This window comes from Mixophyes fleayi, chromosome 6 (assembly GCF_038048845.1).
Source record: "Mixophyes fleayi isolate aMixFle1 chromosome 6, aMixFle1.hap1, whole genome shotgun sequence".
In the NCBI taxonomy this organism is placed as follows: domain Eukaryota; kingdom Metazoa; phylum Chordata; class Amphibia; order Anura; family Limnodynastidae; genus Mixophyes; species Mixophyes fleayi.
Genome location: NC_134407.1, coordinates 168,200,706 through 168,221,424, shown reverse-complemented (window position 1 = coordinate 168,221,424; position 20,719 = coordinate 168,200,706). Strand labels below are relative to the sequence as shown.

Here is a 20,719-nt window from a genome sequence, read left to right as displayed (position 1 = left end):
ACGAGATCTACCAGGACAGAGGACCACCTAACACACCCTCCCTCTACCCTGATCAATGCCCGAGTGAAGATGGCGGCGACTAGCGGGGAATTTATAGGATCCGAGTATCGCGAGATCCGACAACGGGATTATGAGTCAGAGCCTCAGTTTCAGATTTGAATTTGGCGCCAATACCCGGATCTGTCTCGGATCCGACTCGGATCGGCAACGTTCGGGTGGGCTCGGATTTCATAAATCCGAGTGCGCTCATCCCTACTTCTAGCTTACAAGGGTGTCAGCTAAACGAAGAAACTATGTGTGGTTCCCTTGTATTTGGTACATAGCTTTCTACAAGGCAACATTCCTTGATTTGTTTATTTTAATTAGGTACAGTTATAGGGCCTGATTCATGAGGCCCAGGGGGCTCCATTCCCTTAATCTGGCCCTGACTATAGCCTACGACTTCAGGGGCAGAATTGAGAGGGGACCGGTTGTATGCATGAAGTCAATGTATGGTAAGGGCCCCCCAAGTTCCAAGCTCGAGCGCACAAAACATTGTCCAATTCAAGCTTTGGGCATCTAACAGCTATGTTTTCCTATCATATCACTTGCACCATCTACAGGTCTGGTGTAAGTGCAGAGTGATAGTGGTGACCATCTTATATGTATGCTAGAACATATGTTTGCAATCCGGAGTAACTGTTAATGTGCATTTTATGTACAGTATATATTTATAACATCCTAATAAATGTATTTTATTTGAAATAAAACATTCAATTAATGATATATTATTAACAGAAGACATTAATTGCATTTATTTTTGTGTGTGTGTTCTTTTGTGACTTTATATTACACATATGTATTGGACGTATCCTGGAGCGTATTGTGTCTATTAGAGTAGAGCAGACCTAGATCCATGTTCATCAACAGTCGTATCTTTACATCGCTCCTTGTTGAATACAGACGTACATATGCCCGTTTCATGTCCGCTCTTAAAAAAACGCACAATACGTTAGTTTTGAGTGTCATAATGTTTTAGCATAATACAGAGTAAATGCTTTCAGCAAATTTAGCCTTGAAAACCTGTTAAGCTATTGCCAAAATATGATTTGTTCATTTGACAGTTTTATGAGCTCATCATCTTAATGACTATGTTTATTGGACAAATGTATAGTGCATTTCATGTGCTTTTCTCAAGTTAATTGCTCCACACTCCCCACTGTCATAAGTTAAGCTATGTTTTGGTAAATGTTGCAAAAAAAATGTTTGACAAATAGAAACAATTGCTGATCAACGGGTAAAAAAGGTATCGTTGATATCTAGGTGCAATAAATATTTTATAAGAATAAGTGATACTGTTCCTGACCTGAGTGATCTACAAAGTACAGTGATGGAAACTGTACTTGTTACAGAAAATGTATTATGCAGGGTTACACCGAACAGCAGATTCTTGAAGCAGCCATTCCATAGTTGACAACAGTCCCTATTTTCATGGACAGTCCCAAATTTTTAAGACTTTTCTCTGAAATGATTGTCCTTGTATTGTCCCTATTTTTTGCATAGACCAAATGCATTCCTGATTTTCAGCAGTTTGGATGTAATTCTTATATATTCTAATTCTCTTTGTTTTATCATGTGATATTTATTTAAGATACTTTGTTAAAATGATAAAAACTAATTCACCAGACTTGTCATGGTTTGAATTGTAGTTCTCCAAAATAACATCGTGTGTGTGATATGCTTTGATTCATCAATTTAACAGCAACATTTAAGCTACTTTAAAATGTTGGTAACAATGTCATCCAAAGCAAAATTCTCAGAGTCTAAAAATTAACTTGGTTGCCAAACAACGAAAAACAACTAGTTTGGCACAGAAAGTACAGAAGTAGACACATACACTAACAGGGCAGGCTGGGCTGAAGGGCAGGGGGGCATCTGCCTACTGGGCAGTCCCATAGTGGGCTACCTTGGGCTGGGTCACTGAGTCACCTGCATTTTTTTCCTTTAAAATGTTCTTAATAGGCTGCTGTGTCGAGTCTAGTGCTAGCCCTCCCATGTACACTAAACATTAAAACATTACACTCTCATGTATCTTGTAGTAATAAATCACCATACAGAGATTTTAATCCAAGTTTATATTATCAAAGCTTTAGTGGAGCCAAATCAAGCTATGGTAATGTATTATGCAAGATTAGTATAGTTATTTTCTTCTTATTGGGGATGCCAGTATTTGGATGTCTTATGCAAATTTTTGTGTATGTTCTCTATCTATGGATATGTGTATGTACATACTTCTAGGGGTTTGACTATACCCTCCGGCTTTTACCTCCTTATAAATATATAGCATAAGATCATACAGCATATTATTATTATTATTACTGTAAATTTGTAAGGCGCCACAGTGCTCCACAGCGCCGTACAGAAGGGAAAACAGAACATACATAAAACAAGGACACACAAGGCAGACAAAATAAATGCAGACATGAAAACAAAGAGTGTAGAGGACCTTGCTCATTAGAGCGCTTTATTCTTTATATACTATATACTTTATTCGCTTTGCCAGGATCCGAGAGTTATCAACATTTTGAAATTGGATCACTGCATTTTTTCAACTGTGCATGATCCTAGGTTTAAGAGCTATGTCTACTCTTTCTTTCCAACTAAGATCTCAAGAGAAACAATGAGCTCCTGGTCAGCAAGCTGACAGTTCAAGTGGTACATGATACGACAACGTCTCCTCTCTCAGTTTCTTTGCCAACTGCTGTTGGGAAAAAGCTTAGTTTTCACAAGACACCCAGTGGTGATGCAGATGAGTCAGCACAACATTTTGACATTTGGTCTGGTTTAAAAGAATTGCCCAAAAATCATGACAGGTCTGTCGTTAAATTAACTACAAATTCCACAAGGAAGGCCATTACCGGTAATTACATCAAAGTATAGAGACTTCTGTAATGGTGGATTCCAGCAGTGATTAATTAGTATTGTGTGAGAATGTACACACTAATGAGGATGAGGATGATATCAGTGTAGATTGCAGGAGTTGGGATCTAGCTGAGAGAAGGAAGCTAGCTGATATGCTTGTTAATAGTTTGGGTATAATGGCATTTTGACAATTTTATGTTTTTCTACAGTAAACTTTCACCTTTATTAGAGAAGTTTTTTTTCTTTAAAAAGATAGAAGCTTTTTTTTTTACATTTTTGTTTCCCTGACCTAGAAACACTATGCACTTGAACATAAGTTTTAGCACATGACTTAGAGGGATTAGTATCATCATGACTGACACTGGAGAGTGACACTTTGAAGAACACTGCTATCCCTCCTATTTCTGTTTTAGCTATGACGCTGCCCAACTGCACTGGAAACTGCCAACAACCCTGCTACCCATATGCGACTCTATACGTCTTATCTCCAGCAAGTGACAACTAAAATTCACAAGTTCACTAATTAACGCTTTATTCCTATTTTAAATATGTATTAACTTATTATAAATTTGTTTTAATTTATTCTTCATACAACTTGTGATGATAAGGGTGCTTATAAAATCTTTCATAACAGGGTTAATAATAAAAAAAAAATTATGATCAGCACATTACAAGAATCAGCTACGCATCAAACATGATTGGTCCATGATATTCCCATCCCAATATATTAACATCCCCTTTTTTCATATACAGGATACACTATGTGTTTCCTCTTTTGATAGTTCATATCATGTTAACACTAAGTATGTTATTGTTACATCTATGTATAATAATTTATAACAGTTACTCTAATTTTCTGTTACCCTCCTAAACCTTTCTGTCACCCTACAAAAGAGTTTTTTGTATGATGCATATATAGAATTTATACATTGATTATTGCTACAGTTCGCTTTACTATGTCTACAGTTTCCGAAATGATATGTCTGTGTTCCAGCAATAGGCACAGTGTCACTTTTATTTGACATGCATAGCAGGTTATCTAATCCAGGATGTATCTACCAGAAAGACTTTAACATTGGCAGTTACAGTTTATTTAAGCTAAAACTATTAAACGCATAAGTTGTGCTAGTTTACCATTTCTTGGCTTGCTCTATATCAATTATATTCTAGTATATCATATAGTTTGTCATATTAATATGACAATCATTTTAATATTTTTCCAGGTTCTAAATGCCACTATGGAAAATGCCAGCATATTACTTCAGATAGATAATGCCAGGTTGGCAACGAATGACTTCAAAATAAAGTAAGGAATAAATGATCTTCTCTAATCTTTATCTGTGTTGATTCCTAAATTTCTTCTGAGACCATTCTACCCTGCACTTTCCATCCAACTCCACAATGTTCCCCTATGGCTGGTCACAACTCTGGGTTCCTGCTACCATTAGTTTACTAACGTTGCCAGTGGCAAATGAAATCTACAATTAGGCTGCCTGTTATAACACCTGACAACTCGCTACAGTTAGTTTTAAACTGGCACCACTGGCATTTTGAAATCATAGTTGACTTTGCAGTACTCCCGCCAGAAATATGCTGTTAGCGGTTATGACATATTTATAACCATGTGGATTTCCCATGATTTGAAGCCACCCTCATAACCCATTTTTCCAGTACCATCCTAGGATGACAGCCCTGGGGCTCGCTTGGATTTTTTAGGGTGGTTTCTTTTTTGGCCTTATGGCTTATTGCCTATTATACTTTTAAAGTATATAATTTGCTTTTAACACAGGATACAAATTAAGTGTCTTACTAAAATGTACACATTTTTCGTACTATTCAGAGTCTTAAGATTCATGCGGCTCTGAATACAGATTAAAGTATGGAAAGTAATTTATGCTAACGGTGTAAAAGTAAATTGCATCTAATTTTACATAAGGCCCTTTGTTGGGGTTTGTGGCAAAATAAAATTCAGCAGATCTGGTGGGTACTCACACAGTTAAAGAATTCCAACATGAGGAAAACCGAACATTATGAAGACCTGTCACTAAAAAAATTAACATCTGCCTCAACAAAATCAACAACAACATTAAAGATAAAAAAAAGCATTTGAAATAAATAAAACACATAACAAAAGTAATACATATAAGAAAACAAAAAAGATACCATTATGGGCAGATCAGAGCGATCAATCAGTATGTTTCTGCTATTAATTTATGTGTTTCTATGTAATATAACAAGCATTGCTTTTAAAACATTTTCTATCAAGGACGGAAAATAGTTCACACTATTCAACTTGCAATAGTTCTAGTGTATCATATATATTAAAACATCTATATCAAAACAGAAGAAAGTGTCACTCACCAAATGAAAATTATAGAAGACTCAGCAGATGACAGCTATATAGAGAATCAGATTACAAAAGGTACCTGATCCATTACATATAGTTAAACCATACTTTTTTCCATGTGGGTTTTACCCATGGAAAATGACTGTTGTTACCTAGAATAATATGAGTCTAATTTCTGCAGGTGAGGAGCATAGTTTTAACTTTTACCTTGTGTCATAAGATCGTATTTGGGTTGCCGTCTTCTGAGGTAGGCGGCCCTACTTCAGATAGATCAGCCAAGGACATCACACCAGTCAATTGATTTTGGTTCAACTAGTCGCAGCTAGTTTTATTCACCATGTTCAAAGCAAACAAAACATAAACAAAAGTCCTAGCCTGTCAGGCATCTAACTAATACACTAAATCGCCATCTCTGAAGTGAAGGACCTAGTGTTCCAGACACACATAAAAAACAGCAGCACTTACTGGCCATAAATTGAAGTGCCTCTCAGTAGAATCCAACTATTCCCGAGATTGTGAGAGACTGTTTGAGCTGCCTGATTGAGCTGCAACTTGCTTGCAGGTTCAAAAATTCGAAATGGGCCTTATAAATGGAGCCTACCCCTCTCTCTCCATTTATACCCCAGGGACCATTACCAGCTTTTCCAAATGCTTAAAACAAACTTTGAGAAAGTTTTCCCAAACATTTCATTCTCCCTGGGGTTTAAAACGTACAAGGCAGAAGCTTGTGAGATACATATCTGCCTTTAATCAGTTTCCCAGCTCTTATGTCACACTTGTTTTCATGTGCTTCTATCTGCTATGATTTCAATGTGATGTTCAGTGAGCAGACTCATTTTGGTCCTACGCATTCACTGTCTATTAATATGTGTTTTCGACCTTGATACATTTCTAAAACAGCTCTAGCACTGCTTAAATATCAGACTCAGAATATCCACCCTATTCTTTTGTTACACCTATAATCCACACATTTTCTGTCCAAAATGCATGCATGTCCAGAAAGCAAACATTTTTGAGTCAATGAATGCCCCTTCTGTATGCTAATGCACAATAGTGTCAAAAACACACAAAACAAGCTTTTCCTCTCTTCGGAATATGTCTGTCATAAATAAACCTCAATAAAATTATATGGTGAAGACAACACTGATGGTAGACGCGCTTTAATTTAAATTATTCTTCCCAACTTCTTCTCTAGGTTTGAGAATGAGCAAGCAGCCAGAGTCTCAATAGAAAAAGATATATTTGATCTACGAAAGGTCATTGATCAATACACCATCGTGAAGGCAGAGCTAGAGGTTCAGATAGAGAACCTCCAGGAGGAATTAATTTATATCAAGAGGAATCACAGTGAGGTAAGTGTAGATACCACAGGGGTTCTACTAAAAAAGTGGAAAAGTGTAAATGCTCAGTATCCCATACCAACCAATGAGATGTTTGTTGTCTAACTAGCAATACATCATTAAGAGCTATATGCTGGTGACTAGAATACTGATGCTAAACTTATTTATTTACTTTTTCATCTTTGGGCCAGGAGATAGATGAACTACATAAACTATCAAATGGTTCCATAGTTGTGGAGATGGAAGTTGCTCCCTCTGCAGATCTTGGCAAAGTCATGGAAGAGATGAGAACACAGTATGAGCAGCTGGTGGAAAAACATCGTTTGGAAGCCAAAGTTTTGTTTGAGAAAAAGGTGAGACTGTCTTATATTTATCGTGCAGACTAGGCAAGCTTAAGGGCATGGCCTTCATATGCATTAAGACTGTGTACATGAACATATGCACTGTGCCTAATTCCTACTTTGGGGCTACATTCATTTGCCTGTGGTAAACGACCTTCAAAGCAGCAGATTTATATAATGTACAAGTAAAGGATCCCTTATTTGGAAACCTATTATTATGAAGTTTTGAAATCAAGAAAGAAAAAACGAAATAATTGCCACTCTGTTATAATAACGTCATACACAGATATGATCACCATTCTCCTCTTATTGTCACTGTGAGGAGCACCAATAGGCAATTTACCCAGGAGGAGACTGCAACTGTTATTTTGGAGTAAGACAAGTGTCAGTGTAAATATAATTTAGTATACTTAAGTTAAGGTTTAATTCCAGAAAACTCTTATCCAAAAACCCCAAATCCCAAGTATTCCAGATAAAAGATCTCATATGTATTCTGCATATATAGATGAACACTTTGGTTTAACCACAATACATTTACATTAATCTGTAATTTAGATTTTAAATGTTACAGTGATCTATATGACCCCATCTAATGAATGAATGGTTTTCATACCTTGGTATCATCATGACTACTTCCATTATCACTTACCAAGTATGAATAAATGAACATGAATGCTCCCATGGTTGGAATTGTTGTAAAACATGTAGAAGAGAGTAGGCGAAAGTTCCACCATTTATAGCATATCTCATATATTGTATTATAAAACTCCTCTGGAGATCATGCTTCTACTACTGCCACTTCCCACTGGTCTAGAGATACTGCAATGTATGTATTGGTTTCTTTATATCATCCCAATTTTTTTATGCTATATGTAACCCCCTTTATTTGGTTTAATTGAGCAGTTGGTGCCTCCATCTGAATCTATCCTACACTTAAGATAAATACTTGAGATATAAATATATACTTTATTGCTAAATTCTCCTCAATTCAATTAGCTGCACAACTTTTACCGTTGCTATGGTAAAATCTCTGCTCATTTCCTCACACCTCTAAAAATCAGCAGAGATTTCTGTAAAAATCCTACGGCTGTGATGTTCTGGGGAACATCATGGCTATTTGAATTCCCACCTTTATCTCAACACATTCCTCATGCACACTCATTTCTAATGTCAACACTGTGTTTTGATATTAGTGTTAACATTATTTAAATAATTTCAGTTTCACTGATAACATAAATAAGTATTCTTATTAGGACAGGTTACATGTAGTAAATGAATTTGGTAGATCAACAAAGATTTCTGCAACAATTTCATCAGGAAACATACATTCTTTTATTTCCCCTTAAACCATTCTCATTCATGGTATAACCCCAAAATCCATATTATACAATTTTCAGCACACAAATGTAAAACTGTTTCCATTGCAGGTGGAAGAGTGGAATATGGAGACACATAATAACACCAGTGAATTAGAAAAGAACAGGAGGGAAATAACGGAATTCAGGCAAAAAGTGCAACGGCTGGAGATAGATTCTCAGACTGAACTGAGCAAGGTCAGTACTGATATCCTCACTTTTATATTTACACAAGTATGCCTAATTCTCTGCCAAGTGCATTTCAAAGTGCATACCCATTTCTAGGTATTTGGAAACATAACAGTAAAATGGATGCTTTCATTTGCAGCTTTTGCAAGATGCTCCAGAAAATATATATATGGTGAAAACAGTAAAAACATCATTGCAAATTCCAACCTGCTTCTACTTTAGAAATACCCCTTTAATTAATTTTAAATTGTATGTTTTTCTACTAATAACTGTTTATTTTACCTTCATTACCTTTACCTCCATGTTTTAAATTAATCTTGAGTGTAAATGGGTATAAGGATTGTTGTCTTCTTGCATATGTCACTTCTGTGTGTATGAAGATTTTTATCACATTGACCTGGAAGGTGGTAGGCACGTTCTTCACCCCAAATAGCATGATCTTGAACTCAAACAGACCAAATTTGGGTGATGAATAAATTAATATGTTGCCTATAGAAACCAATCAGATTCTAGCTTTCATTTATTTAGTACTTTCTACAAAATGACAGCTAGAATCCGATTGGTTGCTATAGGCAACATCTCCACTTTTTCAAACCCACAGTTTAGTAAATATACCCCCTAATGTTCTGACTGTTAGACTGGCACATCATATTGTACCACATCTTGATAATAAGCATCCCACTGAACATGCCATCAGCTGCATCCTTGCAAAACACTTGTTCATTGTCGCCATCCTCTTATTTCTCAACTCACCACTGGACAGAGAATTTCCACGCCGTTTGCTTTATATTTGATTTTGAGTTCTGCCTTGGACCTTCCTTTTGTACTGAGAGTAATTTTGAACATATTTATGAGTATTGACAATCAGCCCTATTTTTTTCTGCATATTGTTTTTATTGTGTTCTAACATGGTTGTTATATTGTTGGATTATTGTGATTAAATTAATTTATATACCCATTATTGATCAATTAATACTGATTTATATATCCAGCCCATAGTTTATCTGTACTTTCATTATAATCAAATATTCAATTATACACACACACGCCTATTCATTATAATAAAAGAGACATATTGACTCATTCATATTTCAACTATATGTAGTTTTATTTTAATTCACACATATTAGCGCTGGAATCTTTTATATGTTTTGTGTTGGCTTATAGTAGGATTGGACTACCTACAGATGCTAGCAGCTCTTGCAGATATCCTGTGTGTTTATCTGTACGTTTATCTTAAACTACGTGCGCCCCTGAATGTATACCTAGTACTGAACTTTTTGCTTATGACTGTGGCTGGTTCTTCCAAAACCGATTACTTTGGATCAGAACTGTAGGGTAGCATGTAGAGTATTGACTCAGGGTGCAGAGGTCAACATAGGATAGCTGGATAATGGATTAGAGTGTTAGCTCTTTTCTGTGGGTCACAGTAGTACAGCAGATGATTGGCAACATGCAGGGTCTTGTATTAAAAGTGTTGTTTAATGTCCACAAGTAGCTCTTACAAGGGCTCTTACAACTGTATGTGGTAATGATGATTCATCCAAAATTTCAAGATAATGCAGTCTCCACACATACCATAATTCAGATAAGCACTTGAAATACAATAATATAAATCAAGTGTCTGTTTGAGCAGGGTGGACATTCTGGGAGAGGGGGTACATTGCACTGAACCAACCAATCAGAGCTACATTTGACTAAACCAATGGGCAAAGACTTAATGCTCATGTGCAGCTCATTTTTCTTCTGGTCCGTCCTCATGACTCTGCTCTCATAGCAGTTCTCCTTCTTGGAAACAGCATAGCTTTGAAGACAGTGATTACTACATAATAATGTTTATGATCTGGGGTAGTTCTGAGAGCAGGGCACAAGGGGCTATATATTAGGATTTAAACACAATATACAGTAGTCTGTAATTTAGCAAAGAACTGTATGCTTTATCATTTGAACATTTTCACTGAACACACACACCGAAACGGACACAGATAGATCCCTTTTTGAACATTCCAGCAAGGGAATGTAGTCATTAAGGAACAGCACCAACCACTTTGAGAAAGACTTATCATTACAGCTTCAAATCAGATGAGGTTGATAAAAACTGATAAAAGTTATCTCTTTACATTCCCCCAACATGAAACCTGCCACCTTGCGCAATATACTCTCAGAATTTCCCACTTAATTTACTATTTCAGTTTCTACAGCTGAATTAATTCATTTGTTTAAAAATAAAACACCCTTCTCATCAATTAATTCAGCACACTTATTTGCAGTAATAAAAATGGGTCATTCAATTGCAGGGTAGTTTTTAATCAGTGGAAGGGGTCACACATTTTTCAATCTATGTACAGATGCCACATACATGTCGAAAGATAAATGATTTCACTTTTAGATTTAGTTCAATTCTAAATATTAAAGAAAAACAAATCACGTTTTCCTGCTTCAGATTTCTTTCATTTTCATTTTTGTAGATTTGTTTCTATAAGTCCCTGTTAACAAATACAATACTCCAACTGCTCATTGTCAGGATGAGTGCCCAAATAAAATAATAAACTGATAAATAAGAATGTATCTGATTTCCCGTCCAAAAAAAATGTTTGAAAATATTTGGTCAGGCAGCCCAAGTAATCAGTTTAAAACCAGACCTTCTTTCAGAAAACTCACTTAACATATGCAGACCACAGCCATGCATTACCTTTGATCATGCATGCTCTTTCCTACTTAGAGTAGGCTTTCTAATTAAGACATTATAAAGGCAAAGTAGCCCAGAATGTAAGAACCTTTTAGGCGAAAGCAAAAGATAAAGGCTACCTATGTATGTATATAAGAAATATTAACTTCAAAGAAGATGACTTTATATTTCATATTTTGTTAAATCAATGTGCCACTCTGTACTTAGAGGCAAAAACTGTACAAGGGTTGAGAAGTATAGATAACAACTGAACAAGAAAACTACCATATTTGATATGTAAATGTGTGGTATTTTATGACTAGTTTATTGAAGGAGGAATTATGTCTCTGGAATATTCCAAGAAAAGATATGGAAGGTCAAAACTTGTGGACTATTTTTGGACAATTGACACCCATGGGACATTTCCTCCTCCACATTAGCATATACACTGCCCCTCTGAATGCCCTCACAGTTAAACCTGCTTAAATACCATGTGTTGGAGAAAGCAGCTCATCAGCTCTTGGTTTCCCAATTTAAAGGACTATCCATTTCATTCTCCCTTGTTCCCAGCATACAGATTATGATACATAAATTTTATTCTCTGAAATGTAATCCCATTTGTGTTTACAACTGCATTGCATTTGTTTTTTGTATGTTATTTATTATCTGTTGTTTTTTATTTATATCCAAATGCCCCGTACCTTTCTATATTAAATCTAAAATTTAATAAGTGTTGTCCTTGATACTCTTACAAATCCATTAGCCTGTTATGAAGAGTATCGCTTGACTATGTTAACCCTTGAATGGTGGTGTGTGAATTGTCAATCCATTTTTACTAACAAAACTAGTGTGCCAGTGTGTACATTTGTGTAACAGAGTTTCGATGTGTTAACCCTTTAATTGCTGGTGTGTGCATTGCTAACCTGTGTGTAATAATGAGCAAAGTTTGTGCTTGTGTGTGCCAGCATATTGGGGCGACATTGCCCTAATTCAATAGGTGGTAGCAGATCATAGGTGTGTATGGGTGCGAGAGCACTGTTTGGGGGTGATTCAGCAAATCTATAACTTGTGTGATAGGTGAGTGAACGATTGAATGCTGGAATCAGGTGTAACCCCATATGGTAAAATACTCAGTCAGGGACGCTGAGAGCGTGTTCCTGACATTCATCCTAGTCAACCATATCATGGTTTTTACTAATGCAGATAATTATCTTGAATTATCAGATTATTTATGTTCTAACTGTGCACACCCAACCTTTGTTTCATTTTTATCATATTTAAAGCTGTTCCCCATTGTCTATGGTTAGTAACTCTGACCAAGAACAGAATTGCTGTCTTAATTAATTTGCAATGTTATAATATTGTATACCCTTGTGATACTTGTACAGTATATCATTGCTCATTCCAAACTTTCCAATCATATTTCTATATGCATCTACTGCTCCTTCCACTATAAACTGACAGTCCATTGCTATATTGGCAGAAAAATGCAGCAGATGTCACTTTGGAGAATGTAAACACACAATACGCCATGCAACTGGCAGATGTGCAAGAAAATATTACTAACCTAGAGAAGCTGCTTCATCAAACACGACAGGATGTGAGTCATCAGATCTCTGAATTTAGTGTTCTCCTGAGCTTAAAGACCTGGCTGGAGGCTGAGATCGCAACTTACCGTAGTCTCTTGGATGGAGAAGCTAAGTAGGTAATGTCTTAATATATATCAGTAACCTTCCTGAGATGATTGATCTGTCTCTATGCAGTAATAATGGGGAAAAATTTAGTATCACTATGGTATGTGCAAAGGGAATGTAGTAGCTTTACATCTCATCTGCCAACATAAAACCAATGAGTCTAGCATGGCTTTTATTATATGCAGGGGCGGTATCATCTGTTGCGCAGGGATGAATCTGTCCCCAGGGAAAGTCCCTTGGTGGACTATATGGAGCTGGGTGACTGGGCTGCATTTTTTTCCTTTATAATATTCCTAACAGTCTGCTGAGCCAAGTCTCACTCCGGGCTAAAATTTTCCAGTCTGTTCCTGATTATATGTGGATCTATAATAGTCACAATAAGAGCATACTGAGCTAAAAATTCAATGACAACTAGAAAGATTAATATAAGTATTAAACTTTTAATCTGTGCAGACATGTACAGCAAACTGCCCAGGGCTTACAGTGATCAGGCACTATATATGCGGTAGGGTGGCATTATAGCTAGAGCAGGGCTCAAGTATAATTAGATAAGTAGTAGAGTAAGTAGTAAGTAGTAAAGTAGTAAGTAGTAAAAAAGCATTAAAATTTGAGATGATATACAGTTTAAGCAGCATTTTGGTTAGTGGGGTTAGAGAAGAAAGTAATAGAATATTTAGGGTTACAAAAGAATGAGGCTATAGTACTCATAAAGCTAAAGTGGAGATGTATGAATCCCACAAATTTCTCTTAACCATACTTTTCCTAAACTGTGTCTCAAAATGTGTAAATTACAATGAAATTCATATTTTTCTATTTCCACTCTTTCACTGGATCCCATTAACCCTGACTTCCTGACAGCCATCTTACAATTTCTATTGGAGAAGCAGGTAGTGAGTTAAAGCTAGGGATGGTGCTTGACAGTGATAGTTTAGGATATTTTTTGGTGTTTCTATTAGTTTGAAATGGTCAGACAACTGGTGTACCAGTACTGGTATGGGCAGCAACAGCATTAGCTATTAATCTACCTGATGAGCCGTGTTGGCTTCCCAGAACTGGTTAATAGTTCTACATTTAAGGGTAATTTTAGCAGGCAGTTCCGTGAAATCGTTACAAGTCTGGAACAATTTGGAGACACAGCCTACTGCAATTGCTCTGCCAGCTAGGACTGTTCAGAAAGTGCTGCCAACCATGGAGTGGTAAGCAGACTGTGTCTCATTGACCGAACCCTGGTTGGTTCACAACAGTGAAGGGCTGAATGCATATATTGGCTCATTTTATTTTTTATTTTTATTCTTATTTTATTGAAGCAAGCCCAAGAATGATTGGACTTTTTCAGTTTGCCTTACTGGAACCCTCAAATGTGTCCTAAAGACCTTTCTAAATTGAGAACCTTGATTGCAACTCCACTCTTTGGAATCAGTTTCTATAAAGTAGGAATTTTTATTCATCAGACTTTCAGGGCATCCTGAGCACTCTAAACAAAGCCTGTGTTGCGAACAAGATATGACCACAAGTCTCCAAAAAAAATCACCTGCACCCACCTCAATACACCAATGCAGAAAGGAGCTAAATCGTTCAAAATATGCTCATGACATGGCACAACGTAGGCACAAACATTTATCAATGTAGAACCCATCCTGTTGATTAAAGCCCATAAAATTAAATGATTCAGAATGCAACAGGAAAAGGTGGATACTTCTAACAATCTCCAAAGTCTTCTAAAATGATTGCTACTATACCCGGCAATCTTGGGCACTAATAACATCTTTAACTGATCGACCCGCTGGCTGGTGCTGAATTAAACCTTACCTGGCTCTTTCTTGGGCACGACCTCCATGCAGGACAATATCAAACTTTAGAAGGGGTGTCGGAAAAGGGCCACACATGCACCCCAACTGAATTTCAACTAAGATTTTCTCTTTCACAACATCGGCATTTCTTGAGCTGACTATATTTTGAGGTATAAAAATTGTGCCTCATATATTTTGAGGTAATACCCCAACCACTTGCCAACTTCTCCAAGCACGATGGGTGAACAAGCTTCACCGAGGGTGACCATAGGACACTGCACATTCAGCTGGAGCCTGCTCTGTACTTCTGCATTCCTTCCTAGGTTGATCCCCTCCTCAACCAGCACCAGCATGCCTGAATCTGTAGGCTGATGCTTTGTCAAACTGGTCAATGTTAAAGGGAAAGTGTTTTCCTCCGGAGATATAGAGCATGCTAGGCCGCATTTGTCCTGACCCAAAAAGTTTAAACTTCTGGACTTCATCCAGCCATCCCTCCATGTTCTTGCTGTCAAAAGCAATGACATTCACCCCATCTTGCTTTTTAGGAAAGGTCTTACCATGCAACCTCTACATTGACCCTTTGGACTTCATGTACATGCCCTGAATCATAAACATTTATATATATTTGGTGATGTTCATGTGCTCCCCAGGCCTGGTCCTTAAGTAACAGGCCACCATTCCATTCAACTGTTTGCCTCATGCAAATTTTCTTTAGCTTTTCCTATAATGGTGAACATGTCAACAAATCTTCCTTTATGTATTCTATCCTTAATCCTTTTCCTAATATCCCTGAGCACCGCTGTGTTGATACACCTCTTCCTCCCCAGCAACTTCTTATGCTCATCCTTATTCCCCTATTTGCTATGCTTACTACCAAACTTCATTTTAAGAAGTCAAATAAGTTTGTCATTCTTACCCCTAACCCCCATAGAACCCTCACTATCCGAGGAGGTGTAACTCTCCTACCCTGAAAGCATTCGCTCTCTCCTTAACTCACCTAATGCTCACCGCAAGGTTTTCTGATCCTACACCATGATCCAACCTCAATGCTCATGAGGTTGCCGAGCTAGATCCACGATTCCGCTGACCTGCAATCTGGGAAGCCTATGCATGTGACCCTGCAACAGAAGAAGGATGAAGCTTGCTCTTCAAACTGCGTGCCCTTTGCTTATTGACCAGTGGAGGCTGGGATGGCCTAACCCTCGAGATTCTGGCCAGGGGGACAAGCCCATGGTAAAAGCCAGGTCGGGGCAAACACGGGGCAGTCTGGGAAACGGAAACAGGAGCAGGATAAAGGGGTTCAGCTGCCAATGAATGAATAAAGGCTCATGGTGTAGCAACAAGAAACATGTAGAGTGATCACATGTGGGCAAGGCCTTCTGGGTGGAGGGAAAGCTCACAGTGATGATGGGGACAACTAGGGCACCGTAGGAGGGTGTGAAAGGACCACCTGGGCATGCTTGTGGACTGGGAGGGGCAAATATTCATGGCAGGGGAGGTGAAAGACGGGGCTGGAACAGAGGATGCGGGGTGGACAAAACCACGTGGGGATGGGAGCAGGCAAAGGGATTTGTGAGGAGATGGGCTGGAAAGGAGCAACCAGGGAGGGTGAGATAGTGTGGGCTGTGGAGGAGGGAGTGGACAGGAATGAGAAAAGCAAAGAGTGCCATGGGACACCTGGTGGGGGGTCGGGGCATGAATTAGCAAAAGGGAAGGGTCACCTTGAGCAAATGGAGGGTGCCTGCCTCAACAGCCTGTTCAGGACACACACCTGAACCCTGATAACAAACTATTTTAAACTCACAGTATCACTCCTGTTATATCTAGCTCTGCAAACAAGTAATGAACCAGATCTACTGACCATGCTCCCACCACCATACCTATCCCCTATGGACCACAGTACAGATACAACACCACGGCAACCCACTACAAGTAGCGCTCCCCGTCTGTGAACAGATAAGAGAAAGGACCCATATGGGCTTTAGTTTATACAACCTCTTGGTGTCCCAGACTGTCTCCCCATCCTCTTGTGATTGGCTAGCCCCTGGCAAGCACCCACTTAAACATTAGCTCTTGCATGAATCAAATGCAGGATTTCAAACAATCTGGCTGCTTTAAGACTTCAAGCGAATAAAAACTCTGAGTTAGCATATGCAAGAAAAAAACCTCATAATAAACACACTATAAAAATAGTACAATAAATTGTGTAAATCATCTTAAATTGTAATAAGTCTAAAGGGACAGATAATCATATACTTCCAAACATAATCACTAGCATTTTTATACTTCGATCTGGTTATGTATCACAGTCCAAACCTCTTAGATGTTACTAAAATAAGAGTGAAACTTTAATTTGTCTTACGGAGTTCAGAGGCTAATGGGTTTAGAGTCTGTGGCTGATCGCGCTTTTTAATAATGGCTTCCAGTCTGCCTAGTGTTCCAGTGGGCATCCTCTGCATCTGAGAGTAGCTGGAGAAGTTTAACTTAATACTCACTGGTTCCTCATTTATCTGCTGGCTTACATCTCTGTTATGTGATCTGCATTCATTTTCACTGACTCCGTCAGGTCTTTCTGCATTTGGCAGTTGTGGAAACTTACAGGAGTATGAAAAGGTTTGTGCACCAAGTGTTTATTTAATGTAATTTCTATGCATTTCATCTGTTTTAACTTGGGGTTAATGATCATATCCAAATTAAAAGGACCTCTATTGAGCATTGAGAGTAGAAAATTTGAAAGGTGACCACTACCAGTCTGCATGTGAGTTCATTTTCCAGCTACACTACCAACAATGTCACCAACAGGAATTTCGACCACCGATGCAGCTACATTTTGGGACTCCCCCTTACTGCACCAGCAGGCCCATAGAAAACTATAGGTCTGCATAGTCACTGTCTCCTGCCCATAATTTGGATAAACTGTGCCCGTGGATGGGCTACAGTTAAGCTGCAATAGAGCTGTCACTTGGTCTGAGAGTAAAAAGCGTGGATCTTGTCCAACTAATCAGCTCACATATGTGGTCAAATAAAGCGATTATCTCTCAAATTTTGGGTTGAGCAGCAACATCTACTCAAGTGAGCACCTTCAGAGTGGTGTCAAAGTATGGATAAGTTTAGAGTTCAGTTGTAGTATAGTAGAGTATGGATAGACTTACAGATTGGTTGGCACATAAGTAAGGTTACAGAACAGACAGATTATGGTTACAATTGGATAGTTATCAGAGTATGCTTAAGGTTAGAATATGGTTAGAATTAAAGTATTAGGCTTAGACTAAAGAAAGATAGAGCAGAAAACAAGATGCAGAAGTGGAAGGAAGAGATAGGTCTGGTAAAAAAAAGTGCAGAATAGAAAAAGAGTATTAAAGTAAGTGAGAGGTAAAAACTAGTTAAGGACAATTAGAGTAAGGGGAACATCATCATCATTTATTTATATAGCACCTGCAAATTCTTTAGAGCTTTACAATTGGGAGCAAACACAGTAACAACAAAACAATACTGGGTGATACAGGCAGACAGAGAGGTAAGAATGCCCTGCTCATAAGCTTACAATCTATGGAAACACAGACACCATCTTCACTACTTGTTATATCATAAAGACTACATATTAGGATATTAACATGTACATATACAGCAATTCTACATATTTAATACCATATAAAATTGACATATAGTTCAAAGGATGTAAAATAGGCATTAAAAGATATTATACAATAAGCAGATTAGATGATCAGGTTGTCATTTCTGTCTTTCAAGTCTCAAAGCATATTTTAATGGCCATGAAATTAGTTCTGTAAGGACAAAGGGATTAATGTGCATGGACTAAGTATATCATGATGTCATCCTTGCTGTAAAGCAGGATTAGGAACAGGTGTGAATGACACTGCCCTGACTGGTCCTGGATATGTACTCACTGTAAACATCAACCTCTTTATTTTGCAGCTCAATGTCCAAATGAAGACACACTGAAAAAGGTTAATGGAAGATACACAAAAACTGTCAAGCATGTGTAAATAAAGCTATACAACATTGCTAGTCTATTGTTTTGCTATCGCATTCATATATATTGTAAAATGTTTATGAAACAACAGAAACACTGTAACAACAGAAAAGAAACACTTGGCCCAGTCAACAAGTCCTTTCCTATGTTCTGTTAAACTACAGTCTCCGCTTTCTACTTAGACATAGAATTAATAATAAATATTGACAAATGAAACTATCAAAGTTTTTTTACAGGATATATGCAATGTTATTATAATAAAAACAATTATATTTAACTTCAGTAAATGTAGACCTGTGGTCAACAACATTCCTATCTCCGGCTGAACATCTAGATCTCACAGTATCCAATTAGAATGGACAGGCAATCACTGTACACACAAAATGATCAATGATCCCTCTAGAATGTAAGCTCTCGCGGACAGGGTCCTCTTTACATATTATCCCATGTCTGTCTACTGTCTGAATCCTTCAAACATCCTGTCATGTCTTTTGCTGCACTCTGTGTGAGTCCCCATAGCATTACTCACACTCATCTGTGCTGCTTAAATGTATTACCTCATCTATTTGTTGCTTCTGTATCCAGCGCTACAAAATCTTTGGCATTTTATAAATAAATAAATAAATAATAATAATAATAATGCATTCTCATCATGAAATTATTAACATCTGGCCAGGTTTTAATCATTCTCAGCCATATATGGTGGCTTATTGTGCTCTAAACTCACAGCCATTTTTAGGACACTCTGAGTGTCATTTACAGCTGACTGAAATTTTGCTGGTCAAATGTAGGCATAAAGCTACAGCCACAAAAATGTATATTGTGCGGGCCAGTCTGCTCTAAGGATTACAGATCTTTCCTTACCGGACTGAGGCATAGCCTGATTCTAGCGCTTTTGCAGGGCCACCACATGCTCATTGCCATCTGCAGTGGTGGAACTACCATTGATGCGGCTAGTGCAGTGCACCAGGGACCATGGAGATAATGGGGCCCGCTGCACAGGGAACTAGCAAACTGTGGGCCCCAGTTCCCTCCTCCCCGTTTCCATGCAGCAGGGCCCACAGTTCTGCCTCTGGCTTTAACGGTAACTAACCCAGGCCTCAGCATTGGTGCTGGTTACTTATTTAAGAAGAGGCACCACAAGTTTATTTATTTCATCTTTCTTGTCATCATCATCAATAGGTACCTTTACAGCAGGCCTTCCAGACCCACAATAGACACACTAACTGTGGCCAAGTCTAATAAGTTAGTGCCCCATGGTAAGTTTTTGCTACCAACTCAAAATCAGACTCCTTGGCTTAAATCACTCAAACTGCCCGATGAATTGCACGCCATTGTAACTTAAATTTAAGTGTAGTTTGTGATTTCTTCTTATCCTGTGACCAATCAAAGATTAACCTGCTAACTAGCTTGTAGAAATTGAGGGATAATGCATACCAGGGATAACTGTATGACTTTTTGCTGCTGTGTGTATAAGAACAATGTAAAGCAGAAAGTTATATTTTTATAAAAATGCAATATGTCCAAGCAAAAATAAGGATTAATATAAGAGCAAAAGGTAAGAATCACTCATATCGGTAAGGACAGAGAAACTGTCCCTGGTAGCGCTGAAACGAATGTTGTGTACATTCATTTCAGCGCTACCAGGGACAGTTTCTCTGACAATTGAACAGTGGACTATTAGAGCATTTGTATGGTGAAGCATGCTATTTCCTCTATCAGGAGGACTATAGTATATACTATTAAGTGGTTACACTCACTTACAGACCCTACAATTTTCTTTTTTATATACACATTTTTTCTTTTATTTTTGTGTCTTTTATATGCATATAATTTTTTGTATTTTTTAATGTGTCTGCAGACCTCAATTTTATTTAGCTTTTGCAAATATCATTGCTTATACATGTGTTTGTTTTTATAAATTTACTCATTTATCCTTTACATCTCTGTCTCTGCATTACTATTTTACACTAGCGCCGGGGACTGTTGTTATATGCATATACAGTAATGTTCTGCATCATAGATAGACAGATCTTTTAGTTGTTAAACACTGGGGGAAGGATCATCATCATGATCATCATCTATTTATTTATATAGTGC

The 20,719-nt window shown here is 37.7% G+C and overlaps 1 protein-coding gene across 2 annotated transcripts in view; it reads left to right on the top strand.

Annotated features, from left to right (window-relative positions):
* Positions 1 to 18,650, top strand: part of LOC142094716 (keratin, type I cytoskeletal 14-like) — a 28,333-nt gene extending 9,683 nt beyond the window's left edge. The window contains exons 2-7 of one of the 2 annotated variants that reach the window (XM_075177136.1): positions 4,125 to 4,207; positions 6,444 to 6,600; positions 6,780 to 6,941; positions 8,357 to 8,482; positions 12,625 to 12,842; positions 18,562 to 18,650. In XM_075177136.1, coding sequence (XP_075033237.1) covers positions 4,125 to 4,207; positions 6,444 to 6,600; positions 6,780 to 6,941; positions 8,357 to 8,482; positions 12,625 to 12,842; positions 18,562 to 18,577 — 762 coding nt within the window. In that variant the 3' untranslated portion in view covers positions 18,578 to 18,650. Of the gene's footprint in view, positions 1 to 4,124; positions 4,208 to 6,443; positions 6,601 to 6,779; positions 6,942 to 8,356; positions 8,483 to 12,624; positions 12,847 to 18,561 lie in introns of both variants that reach the window. The other variant, XM_075177137.1, reaches the window with a different exon arrangement.
* The last annotated feature ends 2,069 nt before the right edge of the window (positions 18,651 to 20,719 follow it).